This window comes from Elephas maximus, chromosome 16, assembly GCF_024166365.1.
Source record: "Elephas maximus indicus isolate mEleMax1 chromosome 16, mEleMax1 primary haplotype, whole genome shotgun sequence".
NCBI classification, from domain to species: domain Eukaryota; kingdom Metazoa; phylum Chordata; class Mammalia; order Proboscidea; family Elephantidae; genus Elephas; species Elephas maximus.
In genome coordinates, this window is record NC_064834.1 from 15101931 (window position 1) to 15129821 (window position 27891).

The window sequence follows — 27891 nt, forward strand, 5'->3', positions numbered from 1 at the left end:
TTAACAAAATCCCCAGGTGATTCTTATGTATAATAAACTTTGAGAATCAGTGCTCTGCTATAGCTCTCGGAATTGGTCCCTAACCAACAGCATTAGCATCACCTGGGAGCTTGTTAGAAGTGCAAATTTTCAGCAGAGGTTCTGGTTCAACTACAACATTTAAACTCCAGAGTTCCAGGGTAACTATCTTGTTCTCAAGAAGCACAGGGGAAGAAAGACTAACAGAAAACAAGGACTGAGCTGCTAACAGAAATGAGAGTCCTATCAACTTTCCAGCCCTGACCATCAGTCCTTCCCGATCACTGGCTGCCTTGTCTCCTGGCACTTTTAAATTTCTTTTTTGCTTAAGCTAGCTTGAGTTGGTTTCTGTTATGTACAACCAAAAAGAATCTTTAATACAGCTAGGAAAAGTAAAAACGATGACTTCAAAACTCAGTGAACACAGAACCCATATTGAATATGAACTGACCCCAGATGATTTTCAGGTGGCTTATAGTATCATGCTTCATCCTAATTAACTGCCAGGATGAGGAATCCATGTGCTTAAACTTGAAACATTCCTCATTAGCTGTTTTAAAAACTGGAAGGTGTCACAAAATTGAAAATTATCTTCTGTGTCTGTTAATTTGTTTTAAAAATAAATAAATACAACAAAAACCTAACACTTTAGAATAATGATTTTAACTAGCTTAGTGACTTAAAAAAGAAAAAAAAAAACTTCAGTGCTGAGGAATTTAACACATGACCTGACTTGATGATTTCTGTTTGGTACTCTAAAAACTTAATTGGCTAGCCAGGGATGATTGAACCTATTGCTAACCTGGAATACAAAAAATCCTGCAAGTTCTCTTGGTGGCTGTTTTTTGTGTTTTTTTTTTTAACCATTGTCATCATAAAAGAACTTTGTGACTTCCTTTTCTTGTTTTCAGGGCAAAAGAATAAGTTTCTTTTCTTTATGAAAGCAGGAGAATGATACTGACGTAGTCTTTCCCATTAGATAATTTGCCTTTCAACTGCCTGTGTTTGGAGTCAGGTTGTCTTCTCACTTTCTCCATTGAAGCTTTAGTGCCGTGGATTCTTATATCATGAACCATGTGTTCTGAGTCTCAGTCTCCCTGTCTTTCTTGCATTTGCCCTTATGCTTGTCAGTCAACACAATCTGAATTCTAATTTCCTGTATATCGTGTTTCACTCTCTAGCTTTCCATTTTCTGTCCTAAAACCTTGGCCACTTCCAACATATTGTTTAGTATATTGAAAACATTAACCCTCCATAGTGTCAAATGAACATGAGCTCATTGCCTGTGCAGCGGCTTTCTGAATAGTCAGAAGAAAAATGGGTGAGAAGATTATTATGCCAGTCAAAGAAGGGGTAAGTTATTGTAATAAGTGAGATAAACTGAGATTTGAGCTCTGCAGGCAGAATAGAATGTATTACTAATTTCACAGTTCATGCCCCCCAACTGTACTTTTGTCAGAGGCGCCACTAGACAGGTGCGGGGGTGTGGACTGCACCAGATGACACTGTCAGAGGGGGTGACACCAAAATGACTGTCTGCAAAATTTTTGTGCAGTGTTTCAGCAGACATTTTTTTTAATAAAAACATCCCTATAGTTATAACAACAAAAACATTTTTTATAAGCTTACATGTATCAACATACCTACAAGGCTAAAACTCTATGCTGATTTACTTTTTGAACCTTGTAATGCACTCGGCTCAGAGCTGTCATTATTACCCAGTTATGGTGACGCTTTGAGTCGTGGCTTCATCTGCAAGTGGGACAAGCACAGGCTGTTGTCTTCCTTGCTGCCAGTGTTGTTATCAAATTTTACCAAATTTTCCAGTGTTTTAGCTATAACATTGTGGTAATTAGTACTTGTGAACCTATATCAATAACTTTTTTCAGAATGAAGTAGTAATTAAAGGAAAAGAAGGAGTGGTATACCATGATTTACCAGTAACATTAGTACAAAAATATTACTAAGGATTCTGTGTGATCTGGTACAGGAGGAGGTCCAGAGGGGGATGACACCATGAGTTACTGCACTGGGTGACATCAACCCTAGTCATGCCACTGAGTTTTGTTTAGTGTTTTCCAGATAAGGAAGAAGTTTGAGAATATGCTACTTAGTATTTAGCTGAGCTTATATGGATAAAAGAAGATAGAGCATTAGCTGTATTTATTGCTCTAATATAATAGACCTAATTTTCTCTCAAACTATACAGGCTTTTGTGGAGCATAGAGAGAGTTACCAGGATGGATTCCTTTAATACAGCCTCTTTCTAACTGAACCACAATGGATTTTTTTCATATTTTGCATCCGTGGCATTATTCCTATAGAAAAAACTTCAAGCAATAACTATTTTTAATGATGCCGTCACCTCCTGGGTTTCAGTTGCCAGCTTAGCTTCTAATTACTGACTTATATTTTCTTGTTTTTGTATTTATTAGGAACATTTATATTTTTGTGATCTTAAAGTTAGCCTCTAGTCCTAAGCTTGCTAAATCATGAAACAATATTATGCATTTTTATCACGGCTCTAATCGTACCAGTAATAATCATCCACCTGGAGTAATTAAAGGAACCACCAGACTGTATCGTGGTCTCAGCTTTGTCCCGTTAGCTCTTCAGATCTCGGGTTTCTCTTATGTAAATGGAGGGAATAGCTATTATTTCAGAGGTCTTTATGAGGCTCAAATGAGAGAGTGACTAGGAAGCACTTTGTCAGTCATCCCTCAGACTGTTTACTTGTACCACATGTTTAGTAACTTCAGGGCTTACAGTTTATTCTTACAGTTCCTGTTTCCATAAACTTTTGCAAAAGTTCAGTTTTTACAGAGAAGGGTTTGTAATTTAACCTTTGATAACCTAAGCATAGTTCTACTCTTGTTCATCTCTTTTCCTTCATGCAAAATGTCCATGTGAAGAGTAGAAAGGAAAGGGTTAAGAGAATTCCTTAGTTGTGATTTTTCTTTCCTTTCTCAGTCTTTTATTCTGTGTTGTCTTTGTGAATGATAGAAAGTTTGTTTCTCTATTTTGATCAAAGATTCTGTAGAAGAATCCTCATCAAAAGGGGAAAAATGCAGAACAGAATTTCAGATTTTCATGAACTCCAGACTTCTGGCACCATGGAGGCTAGATGAACCCCCAAAACTATTGCCCTGAGATAATCTTTAAATGTTAAACCAAAAATATCCCCTGAGGTCTTCTTAACAGCAAACAGTAGTTTAGCTTAACTAGTAAAGAATGTCTGCCTTGAGCATTACGCTCATTTAAGATCTGTCCATATGCAACCAAATTGACAGCAGTAACTTGAAAGATTAGATAGGAACCTTAGGGGGCAGTGAGTTTATATTAATGGGGGGGAACAACGCAGAACAGCAGAGTGAGAATGGCAGCACAACCCAAAGAGTGTAATCGGTGTCACTGAATTATACATGTAGGAACTGTTGAATTGGTGTATGTTCTGCTGTGTATATCTTCAACAACAATTAAAAAAAAGTTTGTTTCTCTTTAAGTGGAGTTGAAATTAACAAAAGCAAGTGTGACCCCAAAATTATTATTTACAGCTAGCATTCGTTGTTATTAATAATATCATTATTAATAGCAGCTAATATTTATTGAGCTCTTAATATGTACCAGGCATTGTACCTCCATATTTTATAGAATCCAAAATTGGAAAATATATACCATTATTTTATATACCACTGAGAAAGAAAAAAAAATGCTGTCAGGTAAACTGTACAAAAATGCTTTCTTTTCACTAAAAGTCTTGATTTAATACATATTAAAAGACTCCTTTAGGATTAGATTTTTATTATGTATCATACTTGTTAGTGGGTTGTCATTCTTGTACAGAAATAAAAGGAAAGTACAAGCAAAATAAATTGGTTAAAGAAATTCTAAAACTTATTCATATTCAGAGTCCAACTCTTCTGAATTTTCTTCTGACCCAGAATCATAAATGTCTGTTGTCCCACAAAATATCATCCTCTGGGCCTTCAAGAGCCTCGGTGATGCAGCACTTCTTGAAAGAATACTCCTCTGTTATCTCTGGGATTTTATTCCAAGCTTCTGACACCCATCCTGCAAGTTTTGACATGTTCTTACAGACAGTGACGACAATGTCACAACTACTGCCTAGCCAACAGCAATTGTAAGAAGCATACCATTTGGAAATCTTAAAATGTGAAAAAAAAAAAAAAATATATATATATATATATATATGTATGAATAGGTAAATACATCTTAGAAAAGGTTATTTAGGGTGATTATTTAACAGGTATTATCTAGTCTAAACCTCCCAATAATCCCAAAAAGAAAGTACTATTATCATACCTATTTTACAGATGAGGGAACCGCAGCTCAGAAAGAAAAAGTAGATTGCCCAGGAGCACATAGTTGGCAAGTAACCAAGAAAAAAACCCAAGCCCCGGTCTACCTAACTTCGAACCCTATCATCTTGCCATTATACTGTACTGGCTCCATTTGTATTCCCAAAATAATGGAGGTCTCTGGTATGGATTCAGGTAGAATACCTTCCTGAGAGCCAGAACAGAGAATATCTTCTGCAGAAAGTATTCCCCAGAGGCTGCCAAGGTAGAGCTTTTGTGAGTGAAGACAAGTGAAAAAACTCCTACAGGTATCTTCAGCTGAGTGTAGATCCTACGATTCAGACTTCTCATTTAGACGGGTGGGTCTCTCTGTATTTTAATCAAAATATCCCCATTTTCCTAATGGCTTAAACTGTGACTATAATGATTTTCAGACAAGAGCCCTTCCTTAAATTTTATGAAAATCGATGATATGGTAGAATTTTCTAATATCAGGTGACAAAAGAAGGGAAGCTTTACTGATGGTTTTTTTGGGGATTGTCACTTGAATGAATAAAGGTACCTACCATCCTAACGTCATTCATCATTCTAGCTGTTTCAGACTCTGAGTACAAGTTGTTTTGGCCTACAAAGTCTGGCACTGCCTGTCTTGCCTGCCGTCCTGTCATGTGCTTGTTGATTTACTGACCTGTTTTTATAGCTTCCTTTCATCTGTAAGGCGTGAGCTGAATATTACTGAGAAATTTTGTACATAGCTGGACTCAAGTTAAAGGAGTAGATGGAACTGCAGAGCAAAGCCCATATATCTTTGAAACTTTAGGGCAACTTTAGGATTTTTTCCCTGGGAATAATTACCAGTTCTAAAGAAGTGGCGTAGTCCTTCCTTAGGTGTTCAGGAGCATAGGCTGGAAAGTGTTTCTTCCACTCCTACTAGATGATAAATACAGAGTTGGCAGTGAGCCTCAGAAAGGAGCCAGAGGTTTAATCAGTCAACCAAAATGATTTATTGAGCACATGCTATGTGCCCAGCTCTGTGTGTGACACAGTAAAGAAATTCAAGGCATCAACTCTCCCTTCAAGAAGTGTGTCATGTTGTGAGGGAGATAAAGACACTTTCAAAAACTACAGGATGACGCGAAGCACGCTCTTCTGTTACGTCTAGACCTTACCTACTGTAAGAGCTCCAAAGAACCAGGAAAGTTGAGTGTGTTTTAGAATAATCATGTGGGCCATAAAGGAAGGATGGGATTTGTACAGGTAGAGAAGAAGGGAGAGAACAACCCAGGCAGGGAAAATAACATAAAGAAAAACCCAGATGCTTAGCGGAAAATGAGTCTCCGTGGTTCTGGGTTGGATGTAGAACCACAGGTGACTGCAGGTCCTGTCACAGCTGATGAAAGCCTCCTTGGGAATACAGAATTTCTCAAATTGATTGGCTTCCCCTTGCTCTAGAAAGACTTTTATGTTTATATTTTTTTGCTCTGAAAACGCGTTAGGCACGTGATCCGCAGAGCCTGGGGAGCTCGTATGGCATATTTTAGCCAGTTGCTTGCTGATTGGCATCATGCCAGGGCCCAATACAAATATGTACCCTCCTTGCCTCTCTTAGGCAGATATCAATATTCTGATCATTTGCCAGTGATCACTGCCTACTGATTAAGGAGGTTTTCTCCCGTCACCAGCATGGTGGCAGAGGAGGCAGTCTTTCCCTCTCTTCCCAACATGGCTTTTAAAAAGTATTTAACTTGGTTTTTACTTCCTTCATTTTTATTATTTTTTTAATTCATTCGCTCACTGTGATAAGGAAGCAATCAACTAGAAATGCATCAAGTCCAAAGTAAATTGTATATCACAATTATTATTATTTTCAACAGCTTTTCACATTGGCTACTGCCTCCGACAGTTTGCCACACCTTTTGGTAAAATTAGCACATTAACCTTTGGTATAGGGGTCTTTAGGTGTCGACTGGAGTCCCTGGGTGGTCCAGACACTTAACACAATTGGCTACTAACCAAAAGGTTGGAAGTTTGAGTCCACCCAGAGGCACCTCAGGAGAAAGGCCTGGCAATCTATTTGCAAATTAACAGGCATTGAAAACCCTGTGGAACACAGTTCTACTCTGACACCAAGCGATGGAATCAACTCTGTGCCAACTGCTTAGGTGTCAACTAATGAACAAACTAAATCTTCAACTCTCTTGTGAATACTGACATGCTGTCAGCAGTGCTAGGAAAAAAGTATGGAAATGTGTTGAATTTTTGCCTAGATAATAGATCCCAGAGAGCTCTCTACAGAAAAGATAAGGTCAGAGGAAAGCAAGCTGGCACCTAAGTGAGAGAAAATAGCACTTTGTTTTCCAGTTATTAGTCCTTGGATCTTACCTCCTAAAATTGAAGCTTTTATATGTTTTTCTAATGAGCAGTCTGTGTTTCCAAAACTTGTGATCTTTTGTGAAAAGAAGAGTGTCCTTGAACTCTGAATAATGTTAGAACTCTTAAATCTCAAAGGAAAAAATAGTACAAGGTTAGGATTTCTTTCATGTTGCTGTGACTTAGAAGAAAAAGATACTGAAATCAGAAATCAGATCTAAGATCTACTGCTTGCTGAAAGAGTTATCTTCAAGGAAAAATAGCTTAAATCTGACCCTAGATAGTGATTCCATATGGAAACATTAACTTCATGGTTTGATTGGAATATTAAATAGCAATTAATTTTGCCAGGGTTTAAGGCTTATTCATATTGATCGAGGTTTTATCTTAGGGAAAGATAACCACACAAGTTTTATATAATTCAAAATGCTGAGTTAATGTATGGAGAGCAGTTGGGACAGAATCTGACACATACTAAGAGCTACGTAAGTATTTTCTATTATGAATGATAGAATATGGATTGTTCTTTAACAACTGGGAGAATTTTTCCAAGTAAGGATGATAGTTCTTTTAGGCCTCTTTTCTTTGGAACTTTTTTTCTCCCCATGCTCTCCATCTCTCCATAACTGATGAAATAGCATTTAAGCAAAAAAAAAAAAAAGTTAACCGGCCTGAGAGAATCTGATTAAATTAGACTTCAGTGACCCACTTTCTTTAAATTCCAAAATATTCAGAGCACTTACAAAGTCAGCAGACAAGAGGGCTTTTTGGAACAAACTTAGCCAATATCTGCTCTTGTTCTGAGGGTATAACCAACATCCTTGATTGGTATTGAGGAATGCGTTTTAAGATGTTATGTTTCCTTTTTTAAAATGAAGAAACTATAGGATAATATTTCATTAACCTCTTATCTTAAAGGAGAGTTCCTAAATATAAAATAGATATAAGCAGTGAAATTCAGTCACCAAGAAAGAGTCCTATAATAAAGATTTAAAGCTTGTGTACATGAAATAAAATTAAATGATGGGCAAACTGGGCAAAAATTTTTGCAGCAAGTTAAGAAAAGGCACATATCTTTAATCTTTTAAGTTAGTGAGACAGATGTTAGCATCCCCATTTTAAAAATACAGGCAAAGAACATGAACAGACAGTTCAGAGGAAGAAATACAAATGGACAATATATATGTTAGAAAAAATAGTCAGCATCACTAGTTAATGAAAGAAATGTTAATTAAAATGAGTTACCATTTTCTTTCCATCAAGATATTTTTGAGAGAGAAATATAGAGATGTAATTCTTGCCTCAGGTAGGAATCCTCCCTACAATAGAAGTGTTATGAATTAATTTTCTAGTGTTCTGTCTGTGTTCATTCAACAATACACATTTATTGAGCACCTACTTTGTGCCACGTTCTGTGTCTGGTAATATATGGCCAGAATACAGGACTTAATTAGGTTGTTCTGCTTCAGTCAACTCCAAGCAGTTTAATCATGAAATCTTTCTGATTTGTTGAATAACGCGTGAAATGTGTTTCATTTGCTTTTTCTGCTCTTCAGATGTGAAAGTATTCTATAAGCAAAGACGTGGGGCAAAAGCAATTCTGAAAAGAAGGGTGGGAAACAGTAATTGATCTTTGTTAATACCCATTAAGAACAGAATAATCAATTGAGGCCTTTAGCTTTCTAGGAAATTATTTCGGGGTGATAAAAATATTAATTGCTACCATTTATTGAATGCTGATTACACCAAACTCTATGATAACTTCCTTACATATATTATCTGATTTAATCTTTTTTTTTTAATAATTTTTAAGTGAACGTTTACAAATCAAGTCAGTATGTCACATATAAGCTTATATACATCTTACTCCATACTCCCACTTACTCTCCCCCTAATGAGTCAGCCCTTCCAGTCTCTCCTTTCCTGACAATTTTGCCAGTTTCTAACCCTCTCTACCCTCGTATCTCCCCTCCAGACAGGAGATGCCAACACAGTCTCAAGTGTCCACCTGATACAAGTATCTCACTCTTCGTCAACATCTCTCTCCAACCCATTGTCCAGTCCCTTCCATGTATGATGAGTTGTCTTTGGGAATGGTTCCTGTCCTGGGCCAACAGAAGGTTTGGGGACCATGACCACTGGGATTCCTCTAGTCTCAGTCAGACCATTAAATCAAGTCTTCTTAAGAGAATTTGGGATCTGCATCCCACTGATCTCCTGCTCCCTCAGGGGTTCTCTGTTGTGCTCCCTGTCAGGGCAGTCATCAGTTGTGGCCGGGCACCATCTAGTTCTTCTGGTCTCAGGATGAAGTAAGTCTCTGGTTCATGTGGCCCTTTCTGTCTCTTAGGCTCATAGTTATCGTGTGACCTTGGTGTTCTTCATTCTCCTTTGATCCAGGTGGGTTAAGACCAATTGATGCATCTTAGATGGCCGCTTGTTAGCATTTAAGACCCCAGACACCTCATTTCAAAGTGGGACGCAGAATGTTTTCATACTAGAATTATTTCGCCACTTGACTTAGAAGTCCCCTTCAGCCATAGTCCCCAAACCCCCACCCTTGCTCCGCTGACCTTTGAAGCATTCAGTTTATCCCGGAAACTTCTTATCTACTAACTAATGAGTAAATAACCCTCTCCCACCCTCCCTCCCTCCCCCCCTTATAACCACAAAAGTATGTGTTCTTCTCAGTTTATACTATTTATACTATTTCTCAAGATCTTATAATAGTGGTCTTACACAATATTTGTCCTTTTGCCTCTGACTAATTTCACTCAGCATAATGCCTTCCACGTTCCTCCATGTTATGAAATGTTTCACAGATTCATCACTGTTCTTTATCGATGCGTAGTATTCCATTGTGTGAATATACCATAATTTATTTAACCATTCATCCGTTGATGGGCACCTTGGTTGCTTCCAGCTTTTTGCTATTGTAAACAGAGCTGCAATAAACATGGATGTGCATATATCTGTTCATGTGAAGGCTCTTATTTCTCTAGAGTATATTCCAAGGAGTGGGATTTCTGGGTTGTATGGTAGTTCTATTTCTAACTTTTTAAGAAAACGCCAGATAGATTTCCAAAGTGGTTGTACCATTTGACATTCCCACCAGCAGTGTATAAGAGTTCCAATCTCTCCGCAGCCTCTCCATCATTTATTATTTTGTGCTTTTTGGATTAATGCCAGCCTTGTTGGAGTGAGATGGTATCTCATCGTAGTTTTAATTTGCATTTCTCTAATGACTAATGATCGAGAGCATTTTCTCATATATCTGTTAGCTGCCCGAATGTCTTCTTTAGTGCAGAGTGTGTTCATATCCTTTGCCCACTTCTTGAGTGGGTTGTTTGTCTTTTTGTGGTTGAGTTTTAACAGAATCATATAGATTTTAGAGATCAGGCGCTGGTCGGAGATGTCATAGCTGAAAATTCTTTCCCAGTCTGTAGGTGGTCTTTTTACTCTTTTGGTGAAGTCTTTAGATGAGCATAGGTGTTTGATTTTTAGGAGCTCCCAGTTATCTGGTTTCTCTTTGTCATTTTTGGTAATATTTTGTATTCTGTTTGTGCCTTGTATTAGGGCTCCTAACATTGTCCCTATTTTTTCTTCCATGATCTTTATTGTTTTAGTCTTTATGTTTCGGTCTTTGATCCACTTGGAGTTAGTTTTTGTGCATGGTGTGACGTATGGGTCCTGTTTCATTTTTTGCAAAGGGATATCTAGTTATGCCAGCACCATTTGTTAAAAAGACTATCTTTTCCCCAGTTAACTGACACTGGGCCTTTGTCAAATATCAGCTGCTCATATGTGGATGGATTTATATCTGGGTTCTCAATTCTGTTCCATTGGTCTATGTGCCTGTTGTTGTACCAGTACCAGGCTATTTTGACTACTGTGGCTGTATAATAGGTTCTAAAATCAGGTAGAGTGAGGCCTCCCACTTTCTTCTTTTTTTTCAGTACTGCTTTACTTATCCGAGGCTTCTTTCCCTTCCATATGAAGTTGGTGATTTGTTTCTCCATCACATTAAAAAATGTCATTGGAATTTGGATCGGAAGTGCATTGGATGTATAGATGGCTTTTGGTAGGATAGACATTTTTACTATGTTTAAAGTCTTCCTATCCATGAGCAAGGTATGTTTTTCCACTTAAGTAGGTCCTTTTTAGTTTCTTGCAGTAGTACTTTGTAGTTTTCTTTATATAGGTCTTTTACATCTTTGGTAAGATTTATTCCTAAGTATTTTATCTTCTTGGGGGCTACTGCAAATAGTATTGATTTGGTGATTTCCTCTTCGATGTTCTTTTTGTTGATGTAGAGGAATCCAAGTGATTTTTGTATGTTTAGCTTATAACCTGAGACTCTGCCAAACTCTTCTATTAGTTTCAGTAGTTTTCTGGAGGATTCCTGAGGGTTTTCTGTGTATAAGATCATGTCATCTGCAAACAGAGATAATTTTACTTCCTCCTTGCCAATCCGGATGCCCTTTATTTCTTTCTCTAGCCTAATTACTCTAGCTAGGACCTCTAGCACAATGTTGAATAAGAGCGTTGATAAAGGGCATCCTTGTCTGGTTCCCGTTCTCAAGGGAAATGCTTTCAGGCTCTCTCCATTTAGAGTGATGTTGGCTGTTGGCTTTGTATAGATGCCCTTTATTATGTTGAGGAATTTTCCTTCAATTCCTATTTTGCTGAGAGTTTTTATCATGAATGGGTGTTGGACTTTGTCAAATGCCTTTTCTGCATCAATTGATAAGATCGTGTGGTTTTTGTCTTTTGTTTTATTTATATGGTGGATTACATTAATGGGTTTTCTAATATTAAACCAGCCTTTGCATACCTGGTATAAATCCCACTTGGTCGTGGTGGATTATTTTTTTTGATATGTTGTTGAATTCTATTGGCTAGAATTTTGTTGAGGATTTTTGCATCTATGTTCATGAGGGATATAGGTGTGTAATTTTCTTTTTTTGTGATGTCTTCACCTGGTTTTGGTATCAGGGATATGGTGGCTTCATAGAATGAGTTAGGTAGTATTCCGTCATTTTCTGTGCTTTGAAATACCTTTAGTAGTAGTGGTGTTAACTCTTCTCTGAAAGTTTGGTACAACTCTGCAGTAAAGCCGTCCGGGCCAGGGCTTTTTTTTGTTGGGAGTTTTTTGATTACCGTTTCAATCTCTTTTTTTGTTATGGGTCTATTTAGTTGTTCTACTTCTGATTTTGTTAGTTTAGGTAGGTAGTGTTTTTCCAGGAATTTACCCGTTTCTTCTAGGTTTGCAAATTTGTTAGAGTACAATTTTTCGTAAAAATCTGATATGATTCTTTTAATTTCAGTTGGGTCTGTTGTAATGTGGCCCTTCTCGTTTCTTATTTGGGTTATTTGTTTCCTTTCCTGTATTTCTTTAGTCAGTCTGGCCAATGGTTTATCAGCTTTGTTAATTTTTTCAAAGAACCAGCTTTTGGCTTTGTTAATTCTTTCAATTATTTTTCTGTTCTCTAATTCATTTAGTTCAGCTCTAATTTTTATTATTTGTTTTCTTCTGGTGCCTGATGGGTTCTTTTGTTGCTCACTTTCTATTTGTTCAAGTTGTAGGGACAATTCTCTGATTTTGGCTCTTCTTTTTGTATGTGTGCATTTATTGATGTAAATTGACCTCTGAGCACTGCTTTTGCTGTGTCCCAGAGGTTTTGATAGGAAGTGTTTTCATTCTCGTTCCATTCTATGAATTTCTTTATTCCATCCTTAATGTCTACTATAACCCACTCTTTTTTCAGCAGGGTAATTATAAATTAATTATAATTTTTCAGTTTCCAAGTATTTGATTTCTTTTCCCTAATTTTTCTGTTATTGATTTCCACTTTTATGGCCTTATGGTCTGAGAAGATGCTTTGTAATATTTCCATATTTTGTATTCTGCAGAGGTTTGTTTTATGACCTAATATGTGGTCTATTCTAGAGAATGTTCCATGTGCACTAGAAAAAAAAGTATACTTTGCAGCAGTTGGGTGGAGTGTTCTGTATAAGTCAATGAGATCAAGTTGGTTGATTGTTGCAATTAGGTCTTCCATGTGTCTGTTGATCTTCTTACTGGATGTCTTGTCCTTCTCCGAAAGTGGTGTGTTGAAGTCTCCTACTATAATTGTGGAGGTGTCTGTCTCACTTTTCAGTTCTGTTAAAGTTTGTTTTATGTAACTTGCATCCCTGTCATTGGGTGCATAAATATTTAATATGGTTATATCTTCCTTGTCAATTGTCCCTTTAATCATTACGTTGTGTCCTTCTTTATCCTTTGTAGTGGATTTAACTTTAAAGTCTATTTTGTCAGAAATTAATATTGCTACTCCTGCTCTTTTTTGCTTATTGTTTGCTTGATATATTTTTTTCCATTCTTTGAGTTTTAGTTTGTATCTCTAAGTCTAAGGTGTGTCTCTTGTAGGCAGCATGTAGATGGATCGTGTTTCTTTATCCAGTCTGAGACTCTCTGTCTCTTTATTGTTGCATTTATTCCATTTACATTCAGCATAATTATAGATAAGTATGTGTTTAGTGCTATCATTTTGATGCCTTTTTATGTGTGTTGTTGATACTTTCATTTTTCCACTTTTTTGTGCTGAGGCGTTTTTCTTTGTAAATTGTGTGTTCCTCATTTTCATAGTATTTGACTTTATGTTTGTTGAGTTGTTATGTTTTTCTTGGTTTTTATATTGAGTTATGGAGTTGTTATACCTCTTTGTGGTTACCTTAATATTTACCCCTATTTTTCTAAGTAAAAACCTAACTTGTATTGTCCTATATCGCCTTGTATCCCTCTCCATACGGCAGTTCTGTGCCACCTGTATTTAGTCCCTCTTTTTGATTATTGTGATCTTTTACATACTGACTTCAATGACTCCCTGTTTTGAGAGTTTTTTTTCTTTTTAAAATTAATCTTAATTTGTTTTTGTGATTTCCCTATTTGAGTTGATATCAGAATGTTCTGTTCTGTGACCTTGTGTTGTGCTGATATCTGATGTTATTGGTTTTCTGCCCAAACAATTTCCTTTAGTATTTCTTGTAGCTTTGGTTTGGTTTTTGCAAATTCTCTAAGCTTGTGTTTATCTGTAAATATCTTAATTTCACCTTCATATTTTAGAGAGAGTTTTGCTGGGTATATGATCCTTGGCTGGCAGTTTTTCTCCTTCAGTGCTCTATATATGTCATCCCATTCCCTTCTTGACTGCATGGTTTCTGCTGAGTAGTCTGAACTTATTCTTATTGATTCTCCTTTGTAGGAGACCTTTCTTTTATCCCTGGTTGCTTTTAAAATTTTCTCTTTATCTTTGGTTTTGGCAAGTTTGATGATAATATGTCTTGGTGATTTTCTTTCTGGATCAGTCTTAAATGGGGTTCGATGAGCGTCTTGGATAGATATCCTTTCGTCTTTCATGATGTCAGGGAAGTTTTCTGCCAACAGATCTTCAACTATTCTCTCTGTATTTTCTGTTATCCCTCCCTGTTCTGGGACTCCAATCACATGCAAGTTATTCTTCTTGATAGAGTCCCACATGATTCTTAGGGTTTCTTCATTTTTTTTAATTATTTTATCTGATTTTTTTCCAGCTACATTGGTGTCAATTCCCTTGTCCTCCAGATCCCCCACCCTGCATTCCAATTGCTCGAGTCTGCTCCTCTGACTTCCTATTGCGTTGTCTAATTCTGTCATTTTATTGTTAATCTTTTGGATTTCTGAATGCTGTCTCTCTATGGATTCTTGCAACTTATTAATTTTTCCACTATGTTCTTGAATAATCCTTTTGAGTTCTTCAACTGCTTTATCAGTGTGTTCCTTGGCTTTTTCTGTAGATTGCCTTATTTCATTTCTGAGGTCATCCCTGATGTCTTGAAGAATTCTGTAAATTAGTTTTTTATATTCTTCATCTGGCAATTCCAGGATAGTATCTTCATTTGGGAAAGATTTTGATTCTTTAGTTTGGGGGGTTGTAGAAGCAATCGTGGTCTGCTTCTTTATGTGGTTTGATATCGACTGCTGTCTCCGAGCCATCTCTAAGATATTGTAGTGATTTATTCTATATTTGCTCACTGAGTCTTATCTTGTTTTGTTTTCTTTCAATATACGTAGATGGGTTACTAGGTTGCGCTGTCTTGATAGTTGTAGCCCTTGAATCACTTATGTCCTATTATCAGCTGGTTTGGGCTGTTACCAGGTATATAAGCCTAAGAGTCCAGTCACTATTCTTGAGTAGAATCTGATTTGGGGTCATCAAGTGTGTGGTGCAGACTGTCACCTATCCACCTAGAGAAGTAGTGGTGATAGCTGGATGCACCATATTCTAGTAGCAGCAGGGGTTCACACTCCGGGGAGGACAGGATGCTGACAGGCTTCCCCCAAGTGCCAGTGAGGTAGGTGTGTCTCTATTCCTAAAGCACCTTGGTGGGTGGGCTCTACAGCTGTACCTTAGGCCCCCAATACAAGTACCTCTACAGATTGGTAGGTGTCACCCTCCTTAGACCCCTAAGGCAGGAGGCTAGGTGGTCTGGGGGGAGCTTCAGCCCTCAGTTCCCTGTTGTGGGTCAGTGAGGGCTCTGTTGAATAAGCAGAGATATCAGACCTGGGAAACTTGTCTTTCCAGTAATCCACTAAAACAGTTACAGTCAGATCCCTATCAGAAATGCCTTTGCATTGTAATAGCCACCTTGTTTCCTGTAGGGATGAAAGCCCAAGACTGTGGATCACATATGCTTGGCTGGAGCTGGTTCTGTGTTTTTAGTCCAATTAGGGAAGGATTTTTGGTCCCTGGGTTTTTTTGTAGCTGCTTCTCTCAGGCCAGGAGAATGGGTTAGGAAAAGACCAAAAATAAAAAAAGAAAGAAAGAAAACCCACAGAGCAGTTCACTCTCTGGCTCAGGAAATTCCAATGTTAATGAAGCCGCCTGGGAAGGGGAGGGGAGGGTTCAGATAGATTGGAGAGAGTAGCACCCCGAAATATAGACAAAGTTACTTATCTTGCTTGGGATGACTGTTTCATCTGAGATTCCCAAGGGGCGCATCGACTGTGTGCGCTGGCTGGGTAGAGATTGCCCCCAAGGGTCAGGCCCGTGTCCCGTGCTTGCACTGTCTCAGAAGCCGTGGTTAGTTCCTCCGCTCCCAGTCCAAAGCCCAGTGCCAAGGCTCCCCGGCTGGGACGCCGCACTCCCGGCTCCAAAACCAGTCGCTGCCTCCCGGTGACATTTCCTTCTGTCAGCCGCGTCACTGCGCTGCCTGCGTGCACCGGCTGGGCTTCCCCCGGGGTCAGTTCAGGGGGCTAGGGCTGCGCTCCGTGTTTCCGCTCTCTCAGGATGCCGTGCTCAGCTCCTCTGCGCCCAGTCCAAACCCCGGCGCCAAGGTTTTCTGACTGGGACTCTGGCTCCAGGCTCCGAAAACAGTCACTGCTTCCCCATGGTTGTTCGTTCTCAGTCTCTGTCACTCAGGTCAACTCTTTAGATCTGTGTTTGATGGTCAGGGTTCATAGATTGTCATGTATGTGATCGATTCACTTGTTTTTCCGAGTCTTTGTTGCAAGAGGGATCCGAGGTAGCTTCTACCTAGTCAGCCGTCTTGGCCCCAATTCCCAATTTAATCTTTATAGAGTACTTTGAGGTTTCAAATATTATCTCTGTTTTCGGGTGAGAAGATTTGGAAGCCTAAGCAGGTTAATCCATTTCCCTAAAGTCACAGACGAAGAGCCCTGGTAGTGCAGTGGTTAAGCACTTGGCTGCTAACTGAAAGGTCGGTAGTTCAAACCCACCATCCGCTCCGCAGGAAAAAGACGTGGTAGCCTGCTTCCATAAAGATTATAGCCTTGGAAACCCTATGGAACAGTTCTACTCTGTACTGTATAGTCACTGCAAGTCAGAATGAAATCGACTGGACAGCATGTAGAGTCAGAGTCAGTGAGTATGGGTTTGAGCCAGAATTTGGACCCAGGCCTTGCTGATTCTAAAGCTCAGATTCTTAGTTACTTCAACATTTTACCTCTCTCAAAATGAAACCAAAACTTAGCAAACCTTGAAACCCTTTGTCCCAAATCTAAATCATTTTCGCCGACATCCTCAGCCAGGTGTTCCCTGATTCTTATTATCCCGCGTAGTGCATCCGCTCCTGCGTCAGCCGTGGCATCTTTTGTTGTAGACCGTCATACTGGAAGGCTCGCTTTTCCTGGCTGAGCCGTGATTGATGCTCATGTCATTTAGTCATTTGATTTGATTACCAGCCCGGCTTTCTTAAAAACAATTTTTAAATGGAAAGAACCTTTGGACTCGAAGTAGAAAAATCTGTCAGTTTAGGTTAGTCGTTTATAATCTAGTGGTCCCAGGCTCTAATGGGTTGTTTTGACCTCTTGAAGAGGTCATGCTGCCGCCATCCCAGTTGTAGACCCTGTTTCTCAGCATGAGCTGGTGAGCTGAAAGGCAGCCATATAACCACATTAGTGTTCACAGTGAAGATGCATCTTAGATTTAAACACCAAGAAGATTCAGTCTCCTGGCAGTTTGACCTGTGACTCTCTGGTGTCCCCTGCCAGTTGCAAAAATGTAGATTTCACATTCAAACTATTAAATGTAGAAGCCATGCTTACTGGGTGGGTTCACAGTAGAGAACTTTGCCTGTAATCACTTTTCCTTTGATGGGCACAACAGACAGTTGTTCTGAGACTCCTGATAGTAGCAGCAGCGGCATGGCTAAGATCTTCAGAGCCAGATCCGTCTGATTGAAGAACGTAGATGTGTTCAGCTCAGTGACTTGGGATTATTATGCATTACTTGCATTGTATAGTTCAGGAACTAGAAAAAGCCTAGAAAGAAAACTCCTGTTTTGGAATGCTTGTATTAGGGGAAGATTTACTACATTTCGGGGTAGATAAAGTCTCTGGAAGATAATCATAGGAAGGAGAATAAGGGTGGACTTTACAGTTGTGGGAATCCATTAACCTCGGAAGTCATTAATAAATCAAGACTGATTTCTTTTTCCTTTTGGTATTTTTCTGATCTTATTCTTGGCCTTTGTTTATGGTACATGTTTTCTTCTCTCCCTGGCTTCCCATCTTCCTTAAATCATTTCATCTAGATATGGGTAGCCCATCTGTCCTTCCGAAAGGCTATTTCTTCTCTCAACAAGGGGCAGGGAGGTGCAGTGTAGACAGAGAGCCAGGAAAAATCTTGCTGACAGTTTTTTGGCTCCTCTGCTCTGGCCCCACTTTGCCTGTCCTGCAGCCCCCCTGGAGATCAACAGGAAGACAACAGCTTGTGCCCAGTTGAGAAAGTGGCAGTGGCTGCAGAAGGGGAGAGGCTAGGCTATTCAGCTGGCCTCCTAGACTCAGAAAAGCAGTGCGAACGGTGGGTGGTGTGCTGGAATGCACACGGTCTGTGCCATAGGAGTGAATAGAATGGAATTCCTCGTCGTTGAAGTGGAGGCTTTACCAACATTTGCCTAAGTAAAATACAGGCAAATGATTTGAATTGCTTTCAAATATAGAATTAGAAGCTTTTTACATTGTGGTAATTTTGTAATAACCAGTGTCTTTCCCCCAGACTCCCTGCCATAACCCCCATATCTCAGGCATGGCGGGGCTACATCACTCGAGGAGTGTGCCCACAGGTTGTCTGAGCTTCAGATACACACTTCAGCCCTACGGCTATGTGATATCTAGCTGTTGCCCTTGAAAACTTAGCCCTAAGGAAAGTTCTTGAGAACGCCCTAGCCTTAGTACTGCAGGCCTTCAGTTAATAAATGTTGAATGAGTAGCAGATTCTTTGAAATCAGTGCCCTTCAGCAATTTATTTGTAAAGAGAAACCTCTCTCCCTCGCACCTTCAGCCAAGTTTAAGACCTCAGAAATAAGGCAGTCATGCCTCAGAAGAACCTAAAAACTTAAAAAAAGAGTTACTGTCCAAAATCAAATTATAGAGGAAGTAGTAAACTTTGAAGTGGACCATACTACACAGACGACCTGAATTTTATTTTATTTTTTTAGCCCTTTAGGGTTCCAACCACTTTTTAAAATAATAAATAAATAACCATAACCAAAAACAAGTCAGAGTTTTCAGAAAACTTTAGTAGAAATGTTAATTTGAGCATTGGGATTGCTACTTGGGGATCTACATTGGAAATGATCCTTACTGTCTACGAAGCGTAACAGAAGTGAGGCATTATGCCCCTAAGGAGAACAGAGAAATAAAGGCCTTTTATAAGCCTTGAGCAAGATGCAGCCGCTGCCAGAATTAATGAGCAAGAAATATTTCAACCATGAATCTGTCTTGTGGGATAAAACTTAACACTTATCTAATTCAAACAAATAGGATTTCCCCACAGCTGTGTGCTCTCCCAGATAAGAGTAGAGTGAAGCAGTCTGTAGTGTGAAACCTTAGCCTAGAGAGCAGGAACCACGGGTGTGTTTCACTTGCCTTGAAGGAGTCCGTAGACAAACTGTGCATCTCCAGTTTTTGCCCGGTACAACATTTCACCGAAAATGCCATCTAAACACTGTAGAAAGTATGCCTATTTGCAAAATTTGGTAAGTCCTCCATTTTGTCTCAGGATAGCAAATTAAACCATAAATCAAACAAATTGAATCTTGAAAACTTTTGGTATTGTCAAAATTAATCAGCTCTGTAGAAGTGATGGTGTAACAAATATGAAATATTGAGTGGTTGAGTTGAAAAAGAGGCCTTTGCTTAATATTGATGATGTTGATTTCTTTGGAAATAGTTTCGGTTCTCACTTAAATATGACTAAACTCTATGGCCATCTTAAGTTTTCCAAAACAACACAGTATTGACCTACAGTATGCATATGCACTACTGCTCAGGAGGACAAAATAGTAGTCTTTAGACCCACAGAGCTGGGTTTGAATCCCAGATCTGCCACATACAGCTGTGTGTGACCTCGGTTTTTAATCTATAAACTGGAACTAATAATATCTGCTCCATAGAGTAGTGATTAAATTAAAAAATATCTGTGTAAAGTACCCAGCCCATAGTACGTGCTCAGTGAATTGTTGCTACTATTAAAACATAGGAATCAAATTGACTACATCTATGGAGACAATGGAGAAGCTCAATATTATCAGTCAGGATGAGGCCAGGGCCAACTGCGGAACAGACCATCAGTTGCTCATATTGCAAGTTCAAGTTGAAGCTGAAGAAAATTAAAAACAAGTCCACAAGAGCCAAAGTACCACCTTGAGCATATTCCACCTGAATTTACAGACCATCTCAAGAATAGATGTGGCACACTGAACACTAATGACCAAAAACCAGGCAAGTTGTAGGATGACATCAAGGACATCTTGCATGAAAAAACAGAAGGCATTTAAAAAGACAGGAAAGAAAGAAAAGACCAAAATGGATGTCAGAAGAGACTCTGAAACTTGCTCTTGAATGTGTAGTAGCCAAAGCAAAAGGAAGAAATGATGAAGTAAAAGAGCTGAACAGAAGATTTCAAAGGGCAAGCTCAAGAAGACAAAGTAAAATATTCTAATGACATGTGCAGAGACCTGGAATTAGAAGACCAAAAGGGAAGAACACGCTTAGCATTTCTCAAGCTGAAAGAACTGAAGAAAAAATCAAGCCTCAAGTTGCAATATTGAAGGATTCTATGGGCAAAATAGTGAATGATGCAGGAAGCATGAAAAGAAGGTGGAATACAGAGAGTCACTGTACCAAAAAGAATTGGTCAATGTTTTAAGCATTTCAGAAGGTAGCATATGATTAAGAACTAATGGATTCAAAGGAGGGAAATACGTTTTGACATGACCTTTCTTAGCAACATCTTATGTATATGATTTTTTTTTAATTTTATTAACTTTTATTGAGCTTCAAGTGAATGTTTACAAATCAAGTCAGACTGTCACATATAAGTTTATATACACCTTACTCCGTACTCCCACTTGCTCTCCCCCTAATGAGTCAGCCCTTCCAGTCTCTCCTTTTGTGACAATTTTGTCAGCTTCCAACTCTCTCTATCCTCCCATCCCCACTCCAGACAGGAGATGCCAACACAGTCTCAAGTGTCCACCTGATATAATTAGCTCACTCTTCATCAGCATCTCTCTTCTACCCACTGTCCAGTCCCTTCCATGTCTGATGAGTTGTCTTCCGGAATGGTTCCTGTCCTGGGCCAACAGAAGGTTTGGGGACCATGACCGCCGGGATTCCTCTAGTCTCAGTCAGACCATTAAGTCTGGTCTTTTCATGAGAATTTGGCGTCTGCATCCCACTGATCTCCTGCTCCCTTAGGAGTTCTCTGTTGTGCTCCCTGTCAGGGCAGTCATCGGATGTGGCCGGGCACCATCTAGTTCTTCTGGTCTCAGGATGATGTAGGTCTCTGGTTCATGTGGCCCTTTCTGTCTCTTGGGCTCTTAGTTATCGTGTGACCTTGGTGTTCTTCATCCTCCTTTGATCCAGGTGGGTTGAGACCAATTGATGCATCTTAGATGGCCGCTTGTTAGCATTTAAGACCCCAGACGCCACATGTATATGATGTTTTATAATCCTTTTATGAGAACAGGATTATACCATGCCACAGAAGGGTCTGAAAGTTTCTTGGTAGCTATTATTTTCCAATAAAATTACTGAGAACTTTACCATCTTCACTTTGTTTTGCTTACTAATTGGTTTCTGGGTACGTCTTTAGCCGTTTTATTGTACATTTATAAGTGTCATTAACGCTGCAGTTGAGACTGAGGTAACTTTCTTGTCTCTCTTCATTTTTAAATGAAGATCTAAGTTTTCTCGTAATCACTTAGGTTAGTGAGAGGCCCTTTGTACTTAACCTTTCATTTGCATATTTAAGTATATTTTATGATTTCTTTTTTTTTTTTTTTGTGGTGAGCAAGTCTAATCAAGGCATGCTGCATTGTATGCATTTTTTTCAAGCTCTGTCAGTGTCCTAGCTTTTGGTTACTGCTCTGGGGAAAACTTGAAAGTGCATTACTCTTCTTTGAAATCCTTACAGGTATAGATGAGTGTATAGCCATATTAGTAAGTACAGATTGAGGAACTGATAGGACTTTACATGTGTATCATTGATCAAATTTATAATAATTAGTTTTTGAGTCTTCTCTGAGAAGCAGGGTATAGATGATTCAGAGAGCATTTATGACTAATCAAGTCATGAATGCGTATGGAATTTTACAGCTGTTTTTAACCCCTATAGGGATACTCATGATCTGTAGGTAGATGAGATGTTATAGCAGCTGTCTTTTCTCCCTGAAGAAATTGAGGCCCAGCGTAGTGGGGTGACTTTCCTGAAATCATAAATACAAAAAAAAAAAAAAAAGCCCACTGCCGTCAAGTCGGTACCAACTTATAGTGACCCTCTAGGACAGAGTAGAACTGTCTCATAGGGTTTCCAAGGCTATAAATCTTTATAGAAGCAGACTGCCACATCTTTCTCCGTCTGAGTGACTGGTGGGTTCGAAATCCCGACCCTTTGGTTAGCAGCTGAACACTTTAACCACTGAACCACCAGGGCTGCTTGAAGTCATAAATAGTGGCAAAGCTGGGATAAGAACCTGGATCTTCTATTTCTAGTACAAATAATTTTTTTAGATCTTACTGAGAATGGTAGTTCAATCATACAACCCCAGACATCAACTATTTCCTGATCATTCTACATTCTGTAGCAACATATTTTCCATATGACCCCAACAACACTCTTTTGTTTTCCCTTCCAGTTTGAACGCAATGACCCCGTGGATGGGAGAATTACTGAGAGGCAGTTTGGTGGCATGCTGCTGGCCTACAGTGGGGTGCAGTCCAAGAAGCTGACTGCCATGCAGAAGCAACTCAAGAAGCACTTCAAAGAAGGAAAGGTAGGCAGCTTTGCCTTTAGAAACAAAAGGAAACATGGCTATTGCAAAGGTCCTGATGTAATGATGAGAGTATGTCATGAACCAGGGAAAACCTGGTGGTGTAGTGGTAAAGAGCTACGGCTGCTAACCAAAATGTCAGCAGTTCAGATCCACCAGGTGGATTATGATTAATTCATCTCTGATACCAGATCCAAAGGGAGGAAAAAATGAGAATGGATGAGGAAGAGAGGAGAGTCTAGAATGACTCCCCAGTTTATTGTTTGGGCTAAGGGCAGCACCATGAACTGAGATTGAGAAGTTGGTTTAAGGGGGAAGATAGAGTTCCGTTGGAAATCTTGAGTTGAAGATGCCTGTGCACTATCCAATTAGAGATTACCAAAAGGGAGATGAATATTCAAATCTACCTTAGAGACAGGTAGTTTGGCAATCATCAGTGTACTATTAGAAATGAGGCCATGAGATTGTCCAAGGAGGATATTATACAGAACTGTGGGCCGAGGATAGAATCCAGTGGAACACCGACACTTAAGCAGCTCAGGAAGGACATCTAGAAGAAATAGCTAGAGAAATACCTAGAGCAGCAGTGAAATCAAAGCCAAGGATGCAGAGGGTTCAGGAACTGAGGAGTCTACATGTCACATGCTACAGAGAAGGTCCAGTAAGATAAAGACTATCAACATCTATTGGTTTGGGTGAAATGGTAATAATTGGTGACCTTTGGGAGAGCTGTTTCACTAAGGTGGTCTGGTTGGAAGGCATATTAGAGTGAGAAATAAAGAAGCAGAGATAGAGGAGAAAGGCAAAAAAGGAGGAAGAAAAGAGAGGAGGTTCCAGGCAGAGGGAAACAGCATATGCAGAAATTCTGAGCCGGGAAAGACAAACCTGGCATGTGTGAGGAGCTGAAAAGAGACTAGTATGGCTGGAGCATACTGAGCAAAGAGGAGAATGGCCTGGGGTTGGAGAGGAAGAGCAGGGCTGGAGCATGGAGGACCTTGGAGACTTGAAAGGAATTTAGATTTTATTTATGGCACAGTGGGAATGCAAAGGCTTGTGAACATTGCAATGACATGGTTGTATCTGTTTAAAGAGACAACCCCAGCTGCTATAAGGAAAATAGTTTGGAAAAGAATAAGCATAGAAGCAGAAAGACCAATATTAAAATCATTAGAGAATTTAAAAAGAAAGATAATCAAGAATTTTTTGAGCAGCATTGAGATTGGAGACCATGGATTTGATTGGCACAAGTCAACACTGCTCTCTGATACCCTTCAATACCAAACTGCACCTGGTGCAGGAAAAGGGAAGGGCAGATGGTAGAACTAAGTCAGCATCAGGGGCTTGCCAGGGTGGGATGGACAAACTGAAGCAGAGGCCAGCTAACTTTATAATCTTCATAAAGATTATACACACACACAGACATTTCCACTGGGCAATGATTACCATCTGACCATGACCAGAAACTGGTCTGCCACTAAAAATATGTGATGAGAGATTGTTGAGGCAATGTGATGTAGTAGAAATGGAGCTAGAAGTTTTGAGTTCAAGTCTTGCCTCAGAGATTTCCATGGGCATGAGAAAAGTCACTTGACCATTTGGCCTCATGAATTGAGAGGCTTGGCCTGGATGCTCACTGTAAGGGCCTTTCTTGCTTTAAAGGCTCAGTAACTGAAAAATGAAATAGGGTTAATAGTGCTTGTCTCAGCTTAGTCTTTGTGTAAGAAATCTTGTATGAATAGCATTGCCCCAAGTTGGTAAAAAGAAGTGCTTACAAAAAAGTATGTGGAAAACTGAAATTGTCAACAACACACATAAAAGGGCATCAAAATGACAACACTTAACACTTATTTATCTATAATTACGCTGAATGTAAATGGACTAAATGCACCAATAAAGAGAGAGTCTCGGACTGGATAAAGAAACACGATCCGTCTATATGCTGCATACAAGAGACACACCTTAGACTTAGAGACACAAACAAACTAAAACTCAAAGGATGGAAAAAAATATATCAAGCAAACAACAAGCAAAAAAGAAGAGGAGTAGCAATATTAATTTCTGACAAAATAGACTTTAAAGTTAAATCCACCACAAAGGATAAAGAAGGACACTACATAATGATAAAAGGGACAATTGATCAGGAAGACATAACCATATTAAATATTTATGCACCCAATGACAGGGCTGCAAGATACATAAATCAAATTTTAACAGAACTGAAAAGTGAGATATACACCTCCACAATTATAGTAGGAGACTTCAACACACCACTCTGGGAGAAGGACAGGACATCCAGTAAGAAGCTCAACAGAGACACGGAAGACCTACTTACAACAATCAACCAACTTGACCTCATTGACTTATACAGAACTCTCCACCCAACTGCTGCAAAGTATACTTTTTTTTTCTAGCACACATGGAACATTCTCTAGAATAGACCACATATTCGGTCATAAAACAAACCTTTGCAGAATCCAAACCATCGAAATATTACAAAGCATCTTGTCAGACCACAAGGCAATAAAACTAGAAATCAATAACAGAAAAACTAGGGAAAAGAAATCAAATACTTGGAAAATGAACAATACCCTCCTGAAAAAAGACTGGGTTATAGAAGACATCAAGGAAGGCATAAGGAAATTCATAGAATGCACGAGAACGAAAATGCTTCTTGTCAAAACCTCTGGGACACAGCAAAAGCCGTGCTCAGAGGCCAATTTATATCGATAAATGCACACATACAAAAAGAAGAAAGAGCCAAAAGCAGAGAACTGTCCCTACAACTTGAACAAATAGAAAGTGAGCAACAAAAGAACCCATCAGGCACCAGAAGAAAACAAATAATAAAGATTAGAGCTGAACTAAATGAATTAGAGAACAGAAAAACAATTGAAAGAATTAACAACGCCAAAAGCTGGTTCTTTGAAAAAATTAACAAAATTGATAAACCATTGGCTAGACTGACTAAAGAAATACAGGAAAGGAAACAAATAACCCGAATAAGAAACGAGAAGGGCCACATCACAACGGACCCAACTGAAATTAAAAGAATCATATCAGATTATTATGAAAAATTGTACTCTAACAAAGTTGCAAACCTGGAAGAAATGGATGAATTCCTGGAAAAACACTACCTACCTAAACTAACACATTCAGAAGTAGAACAACTAAATAGACCCATAACAAAAAAAGAGATTGAAATGGTAATCAAAAAACTCCCCCCCAAAAAAAGCCCTGGCCCGGACGGCTTCACTGCAGAGTTCTACCAAACTTTCAGAGAAGAGTTAACACCACTACTACTGAAGGTATTTCAAAGCATAGAAAATGACGGAATACTACCTAACTCATTCTATGAAGCCACCATCTCCCTGATACCAAAACCAGGTGAAGACATCACAAAAAAAGAAAATTACACACCTATATCCCTCATGAACATAGATGCAAAAATCCTCAACAAAATTCTAGCCAATAGAATTCAACAACATACCAAAAAAATAATTCACCACGATCAAGTGGGTTTTATACCAGGTATGCAAGGCTGGTTTAATATCAGAAAAACCATTAATGTAATCCATCACATAAATAAAACAAAAGACAAAAACCACATGATCGTATCAATTGATGCAGAAAAGGCATTTGACAAAGTCCAACACCCTTTTATGATAAAAACTCTCACCAAAGTAGGAATTGAAGGAAAATTCCTCAACATAATAAAGGGCATCTATGCAAAGCCAACAGCCAACATCATTCTAAACGGAGAGAACCTGAAAGCATTTCCCTTGAGAACGGGAACCAGACAAGGATGCCCTTTATCACTGCTCTTATTCAACATTGTGCTAGAAGTCCTAGCGAGGGCAGTTAGGCTAGACAAAGAAATAAAGGGCATCCGGATTGACAAGGAGGAAGTAAAATTATCTCTATTTGCAGATGACATGATCTTATACACAGAAAACCCTAAGGAATCCTCCAGAAAACTACTGAAACTAATAGAAGAGTTTGGCAGAGTCTCAGGTTTTAAGATAAACATACAAAAATCACTTGGATTCCTCTACATCAACAAAAAGAACACCGAAGAGGAAATGACCAAATCAGTACCATTCACAGTAGCCCCCAAGAAGATAAAATACTTAGGAATAAATCTTACCAAAGATATAAAAGACCTATACAAAGAAAACTACAAAGCTCTACTACAAGAAATTCAAAAGGACCTACTTAAGTGGAAAAACATACCTTTCTCATGGATAGGAAGACTTAACATAGTAAAAATGTCTATTCTACCAAAAGCCATCTATACATAAAATGCACTTCCGATCCAAATTCCAATGTCATTTTTTAAGGAGATAGAGAAACAAATCACCAACTTCATATGGAAGGGAAAGAAGCCTCGGATAAGCAAAGCATTACTGAAAAAGAAGAAGAAAGTGGGAGGCCTCACTCTACCTGATTTCAGAACCTATTATACAGCCACAGTAGTCAAAACAGCCTGGTATTGGTACAACAACAGGCACATAGACCAATGGAACAGAATTGAGAACCCAGATATAAATCCAACCACATATGAGCACCTGATATTTGACAAAGGCCCAGTGTCAGTTAACTGGGGAAAAGATAGTCTTTTTAACAAATGGTGCTGGCATAATTGGATATCCATTTGCAAAAAAATGAAACAGGACCCATACCTCACACCAAGCACAAAAACTAACTCCAAGTGGATCAAAGACCTAAACATAAAGACTAAAACGATAAAGATCATGGAAGAAAAATAGGGACAACCCTAGGAGCCCTAATACAAGGCATAAACAGAATACAAAACATTACCAAAAATGATGAAAAGAAACCGGATAACTGGGAGCTCCTAAAAATCAAACACCTATGCTCATCTAAAGACTTCACCAAAAGAGTAAAAAGACCACCTACAGACTGGGAAAGAATTTTCAGCTATGACATCTCCGACCAGCGCCTGATCTCTAAAATCTACATGATTCTGTCAAAACTTAACCACAAAAAGACAACCCAATCAAGAAGTGGGCAAAGGAAATGAACACACATTTCACTAAAGAAGATATTCAGGCAGCTAACAGACACATGAGAAAATGTTCTCGATCATTAGTCATTAGAGAAATGCAAATTAAAACTACGATGAGATTCCATCTCACTCCAACAAGGCTGGCATTAATCCAAAAAACACAAAATAATAAATGTTGGAGAGGCTGCGGAGAGATTGGAACTCTTATACACTGCTGGTGGGAATGTCAAATGGTACAACCACTTTGGAAATCTATCTGGCGTTGTCTTAAACCGTTAGAAATAGAACTACCATACAACCCAGAAATCCCACTCCTCGGAATAT

General features: G+C 38.9%; 1 protein-coding gene across 1 annotated transcript in view; it reads left to right on the forward strand.

Annotated features, from left to right (window-relative positions):
- MICU1 (mitochondrial calcium uptake 1) overlaps positions 1 to 27891 on the forward strand; it is a 272079-nt gene that overhangs the window by 173703 nt on the left and 70485 nt on the right. The window contains exon 9 of the mRNA XM_049854813.1: positions 22407 to 22544. Within this exon, the coding sequence (XP_049710770.1) occupies positions 22407 to 22544 (138 nt within the window). The remainder of the gene's footprint in view (positions 1 to 22406; positions 22545 to 27891) is intronic.